Source organism: Pristiophorus japonicus, chromosome 16 (assembly GCF_044704955.1).
Source record: "Pristiophorus japonicus isolate sPriJap1 chromosome 16, sPriJap1.hap1, whole genome shotgun sequence".
Lineage (NCBI taxonomy): Eukaryota > Metazoa > Chordata > Chondrichthyes > Pristiophoridae > Pristiophorus > Pristiophorus japonicus.
In genome coordinates, this window is record NC_091992.1 from 25,725,008 (window position 1) to 25,736,032 (window position 11,025).

Sequence of the window (11,025 nt, forward strand, 5' to 3'; positions counted from 1 at the left end):
TAATAACTAAGCAGGACTTAGTGCAGGATTGGATAAGCCAGTTTTGGATAAGCTGAAGTTTAAAGGGTGGAGAATAGGAGGCCAGCCAGAGTGTAGGAGTAGATCAGTTTGGAAGTGACAACGGCATGGATAAGGGCAGATAGGCCAAGTTAGTAAGTGATGCACAGGATATGGAAGCTTAACTTGGGGTCAAATACAAATGCTGCAGTACAATACATTTCTGGAATTGTAATGCTAAAAGAAACAGTCACCTCCATGAATCCACCTACATGAAGCATTGAGTTGAGTAAGATTGCTCCAATCAACCAAAGGAAACACAAACTTAATGTATGCTACCAAAAGAAAGGACAACTAATTTTGTATTTTAAAATTTTATTGAATATTTATAGTCCTCCTTGAAACCAGTTTAGATTATGCCAATCTGCAAAACAAAATAAAAGACACGAGTGAGCAGAAAAAGTCTATCCAAGTTGAAGTATATAAAATACACCATTTCACAATGACCGGTATCATCCCAGTGAGCAACAAGACTGACTGATTCTCAGTACTTAAACTGTAAAAATGTGCACCCACAATCCTCTGCATACTAAGTTATCACTCAGGCAGGTCTCAGTGGGAGGCATTGATCCAAAGCCATGCACTATCACACAAGAGAAGCAAGATGGAAACATCAACAACTTGTATTTATACAACACCTTATCAGACAAAAAAATTTGGCACCAAGCCATACAAGGAGAAATGAGGGCAAAGAGGTAGGTCTTGAGGGATGTCTTAAAAGGAGGAAAGAGACAGAGAGGTTTAGGGAGGGAATTCCAGAGCTTAGGGTCTAGGCAACAGAAGGCACAAATTATAATAAGGGATGTTCAAGAGCACAGACATCTCAGGGGGCTGTGGGACTGGAGGAGATTAGAATCGGGAGGGGCAAGGCCATATGAAGAGATTTGAAAACAAGGATGAGAATTTTGAAATCGAGGCGTTGCTTAACCGGGAGTCAATATAGGTCAGCGAGCATGGGGGTGATGGGCGAACGGGACTTGGTGCGGGCAGCTGAATTTTGGATGACCTCAAGTTTACGTAGGGTAGAACGTGCGATACCAGCCAGGAGTGCTAGAGGTAACAAAGGCATGGATGAGGGTTTCAGCAGCCGATGAGCTAAGGCAAGGACGGAGAGGGGCGATGTTACAAGAGGTGTAAATAGGCGGTCTTAGTTATGCCGCGGATGTGGTCGGAAGCTCATTTCAGGGTCAATTATGACACCAATGTTGCAAACGCGAGAACACGTGCATGTTCCTGAAGGCAGCTTCAGGGCATGTGGTGATGGTCAGGACAAACTCATTCTCTGTTCCCAGCTGAGCCAGAGATTCTCCTATCTGGCCCACAAAAGGACCTCATCTCTTTCAACAAGGTCTCTCTCTTTCTCCAGCTGCCATCAGCCATGCGGTCTCATTTTGCATATTGGGGCAATCATTAGTTACAGGAAACAAGCAACTTGTTCCTTTGCAGTGTTAGATCCCCAACTGCGGGATGGCACCTAGGAACTCTACCCTTTTACATGGCAGCTGGGGGAAAAATAAAGATTGCAGAAAGGTTTGCATATAAATTAGTGAACAGCAGAAAGTAGCTCCTTAAAAAGGAAGTCGGATTAGTGTCGCCCGGTGACCTCAGGAAAGGACACTTGTCCATTTAGCAAGTCTTCAAGTCAAGCAACCTGCCAGCACTTAACAAGGCTTATATATGAATAGCCAGTAGGCAAGGCGCACAGGGTTGCTGGTGCCCAATGAACCATATTCCCAGCTAGTTAGCAGCTGTGGGAGGGAGAAAATTGTAAAAATATTCAAGCCATTACCTTATTGGCAACATCCAATGCATCATAGTCGGGAGCAAGACGGACGTAGGCTTTCTTCTCACCATCAGGCCTGAAGAGAGACCAATCATTACAAACCAACCAGAGACAAACAAACAAGAGTTGAATGCATAACCACGGTTGTCATTGTGCATCAGCGGTTCCTTTGAATCAATTTCTTCACATTGATCAGGTGAAACAGTCTCATCATTTTGCACAAATAACCCAACAGCATCCACACACATTTCACAATTCTAACAGGAGCACAAGGTAGGTTTGGACAAAAGCTCGTCGCCTTTCAGTCTATTTATCTCACTCTTCCAGAATACCACTCCTAGCCTTTATCCCGTTTTGCAAACTTCTATAAAAAGCACCCCTTCAAGGCCAAGCCCTGGTTTGGTGCTATGCAAAGCACACCCTCTCTGACCAAGGATCAGCTTCATCGCCTCCTCTTGTGCCTGTGTCATGCCGACCAGATCTCAACGTAGTATTCCTGGTATAGCTTTATTAGGGCAATGCACACCATCAGTGCAACTTCAAGAGTTTAACTCAGATCATTTAGCAATATTACCAACACATTTATTTATTGCCACTTTAGTGTTTAGATATGAACAAGTCAATTAACACCACTCAGTTTCTTTCCTGGAAAGCTCCACCTCACTTTAGACTGCACACATCCCTGTTTTTACTTAGAACAAGATCAAAAGGTTCACATCACGTGCCCTTTTGTATTTTTGAAAGGCCTCAAATGAACTAAAGACTGCCATTTTAAAGTGAAATATTCTTTATTTAGTACGAACCATATGGCTCTAATGTAATGTAACTAATTCAGAAAATGGCAACATCTAACATTATATAATACTGGGCAACATGTTAATGTTCAAAAAAAATCCCATTTCACCACTACAACCCTGCTCTACAGTTTATCAGTATTGCTTGAAAAATGATGGAACAGGATCTGCATCTTCTACTTCAGCAGACAGGGTCTGCATGCAAACTTCAATACTGACCGGGAAATGTCTTTTTAAAAAAAAACATTTAGTACAAAATCTAAAACGTCTCCACGACTCTGGCAGTAAGCGCTGGAGAAATGGATAACTACATTTATATATAGCACTGAAGGACCATTCACTCCCACATATATAGTAATTTCTTATAAAGTCCATGGACAAATCTCTTAAGTCTCTTCCTTCAGTGTAAAGTAGCGTGCAAGTGAATTTAAACACAAACACCCCAAGAAGCCAAATGATAAGTGATCCGCTCCCTCAGGTGGATGTAAAAGATACAATGGCACTGTTTTGAAGAGCATGGGAGTTCTCCCATGTCCTACCCAATATTTATTCTTCAACCAACATTATCTTATTGCTATCCGTGGCAGCTTGCTGTGTGCAAATTGGCTGCTGCGTTTCCTACATTTCAGCAGCAGCTATACTTCAAAAGTACTTAATTGGCTGTAACTCACTTTGGGACATCCTGAGGTTGTGAAAGGCACTATATAAATGAAAGTTCTAGTACATACAATGAACTCCATCAAATTTAGCACCAGAGACAAGTACAATGAAGATATTTGGGATTCACATTTATAAAATATCAAGGTCCAGATTAAATCTACTAATTTCTGCACATTGTAACACAAAGCAATACTTTTTGAAATTTACACACACATTAGTTGTACTCTCCAACTTTACCCATTATATATTACAATCCCCTAACATGGTATAACTGAGTCTCGCATTACCAAGTCAAAGGCGACTTCAAATCGCCAGTGAGCTTCCAATGTCAATCCCAACAGCTGTCCAGTGACATGTCTCTCCCAAGGAGGGGGAAACCCACAATCAAATGTTCTACTGTATTTTAATGGGATACTCATTTACTGGATTGAAGCTTTTGAGGAACACTAGCTGCAGCGTTGTCACCAAACTGGCAACTAGCTTACTCTTACAGCCTAAAATGTTCTCTATTTCCAAATACACCATTTTAAAGCTCAAATGAGCAAAGCATAAAAATTTCACCAGCCCTCTATGAAAATTCCAGTGACGCTATCAAACATCCCTGTTAAATAAATTGTGACCAGAAGATCAAAACGATAAAGCATAAAATATGCTACTTTTAGGGCATAAATGCAACTGACCCAAGCTATACAGGCATCCATTGTTTTCCCCCAATTTAAAACCATCTTCCAAATACTCAAGGACTTAGTTTATACGTTTTCAAGTTTGAGATGCATTTGGAATATATTTTCCTTTTTTTTTTTTAAAATAGCTTGACTGGTACTTAATTTCAGCATTCCACTGCTCACCTGATAAGAGTGTTGACTTTAGCTACATCGATATCATACAATTTCTTGACCGCCTGTTTGATCTGATGTTTATTGGCCTTGATGTCAACAATGAAAACCAAAGTATTGTTGTCCTCAATTTTCTTCATTGCAGACTCAGTGGTTAGAGGGAACTTAATGATAGCATAATGGTCCAACCTGAGTAAGACATGCAGGAAAGGTTGAACTTTAAAATCTGATTCATTAAAAAGGATAAAATTCTCTATTGGGAATGGGGAACTCAACATTTCAGGAGATATTACTCAGTATCAATACTAAAATATATATCTGCAAGTTGAAGTGCATCAGTATAAAATTGTGATAATCATAAAGTCTCATGCTTTGATCGCTAAAAAACATCATTTGCACCAGATATATTCCTGCAGATTCTTAACATGTGGGGATGAGTTAATAAGACACCCATTTTCCCTCGTGCTCAGTATAAATATTTTCTTTCAGTCTAAAGCATTTACATCTTACGGTGTGTGTAGACATGAAAGTGTAAAACAATATACAACAGCCTAAATGCAAAATAGAACAGCTTAAAAGTTACCAACATCTTACTATTACAAGCCTTAAAACTGAAGACCAGTGAACTCTCGAATGGCTCAGTGGATAAATGTAGTTCAGAGAAAGCACTATCACAATGGAAGACCATGAAGTGGCCAAATTTGATCCCGGGTCCATGCCATGTGGGGGATTCTGAACTGGAACAGCACTATAATTGGTTTCAGGGTCTTCAGGTTGAAGAGGAATGAGAACCTCCACTGCTATCTATCTAGCAACCCACAAATGGAAATGTCACAGAACCACAATCCATCATGCGTGCTGTTTAAGAGTTTGAAAGAAAGAATTCCACTCAACACATGGTCGAGGATCCTATATTTTGACATGAGGTATATCAGCCTCTCTACGAACCAATGTTTCTATTCCATCTCTAACTTTTTCCAGTTTGGATGAAAGGTCATAGACCTGAAACAGTAACACTGTTTCTCTCGCCACAGATGCTGCCTGACCTGAGTATTTCTAGCATTTTCCGATATTTCAGATATGCAGCATTTTGCTTTTCTACTGAACTATCAAATATTCTAAGTATTCAGAAATTAAATTGTGACTTTTAATCTGTTACAGAAAATGCAGAATGGTCAATACAAGTCCAAAATACAATAAAATTAAAGATTAGTTTGAAGACATACTTGTTCCTCCTGGGAGCACTCTTTCTGGGGTACTTGGGTTGCCTTCTCAGTCTGAGTGTTTTTGGTCTCCTGAAGGTTGGTGTTGTCCTAATTTTCTTCTGTTTGTGACTATGAACTCCCTTCAAAACAGCCTTCTTGGCTTTCAACGCCTTTGATTTAGCCTCAGTCTTGGCAGGGACAGCTAAAGAAAGCAGTCTTCAATTATACCTCGCATACCTTACAAAAAATACTTAAGAACACGAGCACCTATTTCCAACACGAAGCTCGTTACATGAAAGTCGACTCCAACATCTTAGCAATCAATCAAAAGTACCAGGAAATACCTCAGGATCAATCTATTAATGACATACATTTTTAACTTTAAAATTAGCACACTTTGAATATTAAAACTGCCAGGTGATAGGATTGCAGTGTGGCAGCAGGTTCTGGACAAGGCAATTTTTACAGTTGCTGGTATTTCTAGGAAACCCCTTGTCGATATTGAATATATTTAAGGCGGAGATAGACTGATTTTTGAGCGATAAGGGAGCAAAGGGTTATGGGGGTCGGGCAGAGAAGTGGAGCCGATCATGATCTTATTGACTGGCGGAGCAGGCTCGAAGGGCCAAATGGCCTACTCCTATTTCTAATGTTCTTATGATCGGTTTGTAACTCAGCAAGATTCCGAAACTACGCAACACAGAAACACTGCCACCTGATAATCCACACACTATCACATTGGATTACTATCGGAGCATTGCAAACCTCGAGTTACCGGGCGGGGAGTGGGCGCTAATCAGGGATCCACGAGGGCCCAGAATTTACCTTCAGGGATGGGGCACGAGCCGCGGTAAAGCGCTTTGGGACATCCTGAGGACGTGGAAGGCGCTACATAAATAAACGTGTCAATGAGAGCCACCGCGTTGAGTTAAAAGATCAAGACACCGTGCCCGGGACGGTGGTTAGTGTGCCGCGGTCCCCAGGGCCGCCAGACACACTGGGCCGCCTTGCTACAACTCCCTGCCTGCCTGGGCCCTCCAGTCCCCGGGCGCCCGGCCTCTCAGCACCACGTTGCCGCGCTGCCCAGCGGCGGAGCCCCAAAATGGCAGCACCTCGATCAGATTCAGCCCAAACGTTCCCCCCGCGCAATAATAAAGAACTGAAATAAAGCATGGTCTCTTTGTTGCTGCAGTCTAGGGCCGGGGGAGCCGCGGCTCGGCCCGCACACCACTCACCTTCCTTCTTCACCTTCGGAGCCATTTTGGGAAAAGAGAGCGGGCGCGGGGCCACCCGGGCTCAAGTGCAGGAGCTCCGGCATATCTCGCGAGAGTCTCGCGCACCGCCTTGTGGGAGTTGTAGTCCTGGGGCTGAGTTGACACAGGGCACATCAACTTCTGGTCCTATGTCCTATCTCGGTGCTGAATTAACTGTTCTCAGTGGCTGCAGCCTCCAATAGGAAAAGTTCCCCCCTGCTGATCACATAACCCAGTGCCTTACAGGAAGTAAGCCTATGTGGACTTCACATGAGAACGTGATGTCCTCCACAGTTGAATAGTTTGCCGGAAGTCACTGTAAAGACTCGCATGTGAATAATGACCCCGCTTGGGCAAGGGTGGGATTGAAAGCCCTGCCCTTGGAAGCCTACTGTAATGAAGAAGTTAGCGTCTTCAGGAGAGAAAAGTTGGGGAAAAAGGAGTTTACAATTCACTAATATTTTACTTGGCAGTCCCTTGAAATCGAGGATGACTTGCTTCCACTCTAAAAGTGAGTTCTCAGGTGGCTGTACAATCCAATACGGGAGTTACAGTCTTTGTCACAGGTGGGGCAGACAGTGGTTGAAGGAAAGGGTGGGTGGGGAATCTGGTTTGCTGCACGTTCCTTCCGCTGTCTGCGCTTGGTTTCTGCATGTTCTCAGCAACGAGACTCGAGGTGTTCAGCGCCCTCCCGGATGCTCTTCCTCCACTTTGGGTGGTCTTGGGCCAAGGATTCCCAGGTCCAGACTGGGGTCAAGCAGGGCTGCATCATCGCACCAACGTTTTTTTTGATCTTCCTCGCTGCAATGTTTCATCTCACTCTCAACAAGCTCCCTGCTGGAGTGGAACTAAACCATAGAACCAATGGGAACCTGCTCAACCTTCGCTGCCTCCAGGCTAGATCCAAGGTTGTCCCATCCTCTGTCATCGAACTACAGTATGCGGACTATGCTTGTATCTGTGCACACTCAGAGGCTGAACTCCAAGCCATTGTCAACACCTTCACACAGGACACAGAGAGAGAGAGAAACACAAGCCATTCAACCCAACCAGCCCCCTTGGTCCACTCCAACCTGCTCCCATCCTTCCTCATCTAACTCTTATCAGCAGAACCCCCTATCAAAGATGGTGAGAAGGTTCTTAAGAACGTAAGAATTAGGACAAAATCGATGTACTGAGCATGCTGGAAATCAGAAATAAAAACAGAAAATGCTAGAAATACTCAGCAGGTCAGGCAGCATCTGTGCAGAGAGAAACAGAGTTAATGTTTCAGGTCGATGACTCTTCATCAGAACAGAATTAGGAGCAGCTGTAGGCCCCTCAAGACTGCTCTGCCGTTCATAGGATTACATAGGATATACGGCACAGAAACAGGCCATTCGGTCCAATCAATCCATGCCGGCGTTTATGCTCCACTCGAGCCTCTCTCATCTTTCTTCATCTAAATCTACCATCATAATGCTCTATTCCCTTCTCCATCATATACTTATCTAGCCACTCCCTAGTATATATATATATGCTAGGGGGCATAGTTTCAGAATAAGGGGTCGCTCATTTAAAACAGAGATGAGGAGGACTTTCTTCTCTCAGAGGGTCGTGAATCTTTGGAATTCTCTACCCCCAGAGAGCTGTAGAGGCTGGATGCGTCATTCAATATATTTAGATAGACAGATTTTTGAATGATAAGGGAGTCAAGGGTTATGGGGAGCGGGCAGGGAAGTGGAGCTGAGGCCAAGGCCAGATCAGCCATGATCTTATTGAATGGCAGAGCAGGCTCGAGGGACCAAATGGCCTACTCCTGCTCCTATTTCTTATGTACTTATGTTCATATATCCTATATATATATATGCATATCTCTATTGATATATTAGAACATAAGAAATAGCAGTAGGCCATTCGGCCCTTCGAGCCTGTTTCTCCATTCAATAAGATCATGGCTGATCTGGTCTTGGCCTCAGCTCCACTTCCCTGCCCACTCCCCATAACCCTTGATTCCTTCAGTGTCCAAAAAAAAGTCTTAACTCTTCACACAAATTGTTTCAATTATAATGGAAATTCCTTGTGTAAACCTGCCATCCTGTAATTGCAGCCTCCCGCCAGTGGAGGCAATCTAGTGGCACCATTTGGCAAGAGGGCATAATTACAGTATATAGTCAGAGGCTAAATGTGAACATACAAATTTATAATGGTAATACAAAAATGACAGAACATTTGATTTTAAAATAGGAATGAATTACATCTGCCCCAGAGAGCTGTGGAGGCTGGCTAGGTCATTCAATATATTTAATATATTTAATATATTGAATGTATTGATATATTACATTCTAGTCCAGTTATTCCTCAGCCCTAGTCCAGTTATTCCTCAGCCTCTCACCACCATTCACCTGAAGATTACACTTGGCCTTGATTCCCCATGTGCAACACCACAGGGGATTGACTGTAAGATAATATATTAAAATCTCATGTCTATATCCACTTCATGTCAATTTTTACCAGAGGGAGTCTTTGCCCACAAAGGTAACTGTATGTATTTTCATCCCTTTCTAACTTTGTATATATCTATCAGTCTTGGGCAAAAATACCTTTTATTGCCGTGTTCAGTTTTTTTCTCCATAGGTTCCAGTTGCCCCAAACAAAAATGTACATATAATTTTCTCATGATGCTATGCTTACCTGTCGTAGGATTTACCTTGACTCCATTCAGAGTCCAGCGCTACAGCTCAACACTTACTTTGGAGAGAAGGAACCAGCAGCAGTGAAGAGAATGAGGAGTGGGAGATATGGTGGCAATGGGGAGAGGGGGACTGTAGTTACTGATGGTGACATGCATTAAAATAAGAGGATTCAAATTTTCCACTCCTTGGGAATTGACTCATCAGTTACCGCAGCTCTTGGAATGTGGGAAGTTTGAATCTACAGCTTTAAATGCATGCGTCATGTCATTGCCACCAGTGCCTCTTTCACCAATGCTGCCAATTGCCGCTCTCCATAATGCTGTTACTCCCCACCCTTCACTAACTGTGGCTCCCCACTTTCTCTGTTGCTCCAAAGAGCATGTTTTGGATAAGGGGTGAGGCGTGAGCCAGGACTGAGGGAATGCTATGGGTAATGAGGGATATAAAACATCTTTATTTTCTGCTCTTACCATCTTCAGGGGGAAGAAGGTGATCTGTTCCCACATATACAAATGCTGCTTTGAGTTGATTACTAAAAAGTGTGATGCAAAAATTAGACCCCACACAATCACATATAGACCCCAAAATATTACAGTAAATATCACCCCTCCCAAGCACATCCACACCATTAAAAATGATGCATAAATAGAACTGTCAAAGAATGCTTAACCATTTAATTTAATTACAGTAAATGTAATTCTTTGTGATTGGGCTTTGTTCAGTACACCTTCAAAGGATTAGGAATGATTTGCTTCACAAGTCAGTCTCCAACCACTAGAAAGTCTGTTCTAGTTTCACATTATAGCAGTCTTCCACCATGTAAGAAATAAACACCTTTATTCTTCAGGCCCATCCAGTTATAATAGCTCGGGGAAGCGTCTTTGTTGTTTTTGATATGTGTAGTGTGAGGAACAAGAAAGTTTGTAAATTCGCGTTGACTATTGTTCATTTACTCATTCTATGGAAAATAAGTTGTGTGTTGGTTTATAGCCTGAGTCTCTGTTTAATAGAGTATCAATCACCTCGTGGCAGGTGATACATTCCAATAAGCTGGTGTACAGTGGAAAGTGATCTCTTGTTGATCCATCTTACTATTATTCACCTAGAAATTGGGCAGATAAAGATACACTCCAGACTATAGTGGACACAAGATCAACTTCCGGGAGTGCTCGTTTGCTTTGTTCTGTGGAAGAGTTAATATGTAGATGGCCTTTGTACATGTATTGTAATTACACTTGTCTGTTTTAAATGGATTTTCATTGGTGGGCTGCAATTCATGTTGGGCTACCCAAAATATAGCTCAGTCTTTGGCTCCATGGGGTCCGCAGGAGGGCCATGTTGCGGGAATACATTTTGGTGATAGCTGTCTCAAAGTTGTTGTTTCGTATGATGGGGAAAGCTTATAATGGGATGTAATTTGGCTATCCATTCGATGGACTCCTGAGATGCTGAGTGGAGAAATAAGGTGCCTCCCGCAACAGATCTTACTGGGCAGGCAGATGTGACGTTTTCCGTGGACTGAGACTCATGGTGATAGTCACACTTCGATTCGTCTCAAAATATAATTTTCTTTGTTATTAAGCCGGGAAAATGGGAACATCACCAAAAGAAATCATGCTTCCTATACCACAACACATTATTTGGTGTGATGTGTGTCTGCTTGCACAATGTTTCTTAAAAAACCATCTTCAATGAAAGAGATACCTTTATAATGCAGTGATCCTCTCAGGGTCTCCAGCTTTCCTATTCAATGCGCTGCAAT

General features: G+C 42.6%; 1 protein-coding gene and 1 non-coding gene across 2 annotated transcripts; both read right to left on the reverse strand.

Moving 5' to 3' along the window:
• Nucleotides 1–355: 355 nt before the first annotated feature.
• rpl23a (ribosomal protein L23a) lies at nt 356–6,674 on the reverse strand. Its single transcript, XM_070857148.1, has 5 exons — nt 6,571–6,674; nt 5,357–5,537; nt 4,143–4,319; nt 1,847–1,916; nt 356–421 (listed from the first exon to the last, which is right to left on the reverse strand). The coding sequence occupies exons 1-5, from the start codon at nt 6,593–6,595 to the stop codon at nt 407–409; spliced, it is 468 nt and encodes a 155-aa protein (XP_070713249.1). The 5' UTR covers nt 6,596–6,674; the 3' UTR covers nt 356–406.
• On the reverse strand, nt 4,460–4,530 carry LOC139227347 (small nucleolar RNA Z17). The gene has a single exon (XR_011587430.1). It is a non-coding gene; the product is annotated as a small nucleolar RNA Z17 (small nucleolar RNA).
• Nucleotides 6,675–11,025: the final 4,351 nt, after the last annotated feature.

Excerpts from the sequence above, each read along its gene's own strand:
- rpl23a (XM_070857148.1), bottom strand. The coding sequence starts at position 6,595 with ATGGCTCCGAAGGTGAAGAAGGAAG. Across the intron at positions 5,538-6,570 it reads TCCGAAGGTGAAGAAGGAAG|CTGTCCCTGCCAAGACTGAG; the intron begins GTGAGTGGTGTG and ends TGCTTTCTTTAG. Across the intron at positions 4,320-5,356 it reads AGTGCTCCCAGGAGGAACAA|GTTGGACCATTATGCTATCA; the intron begins GTATGTCTTCAA and ends TGTCTTACTCAG.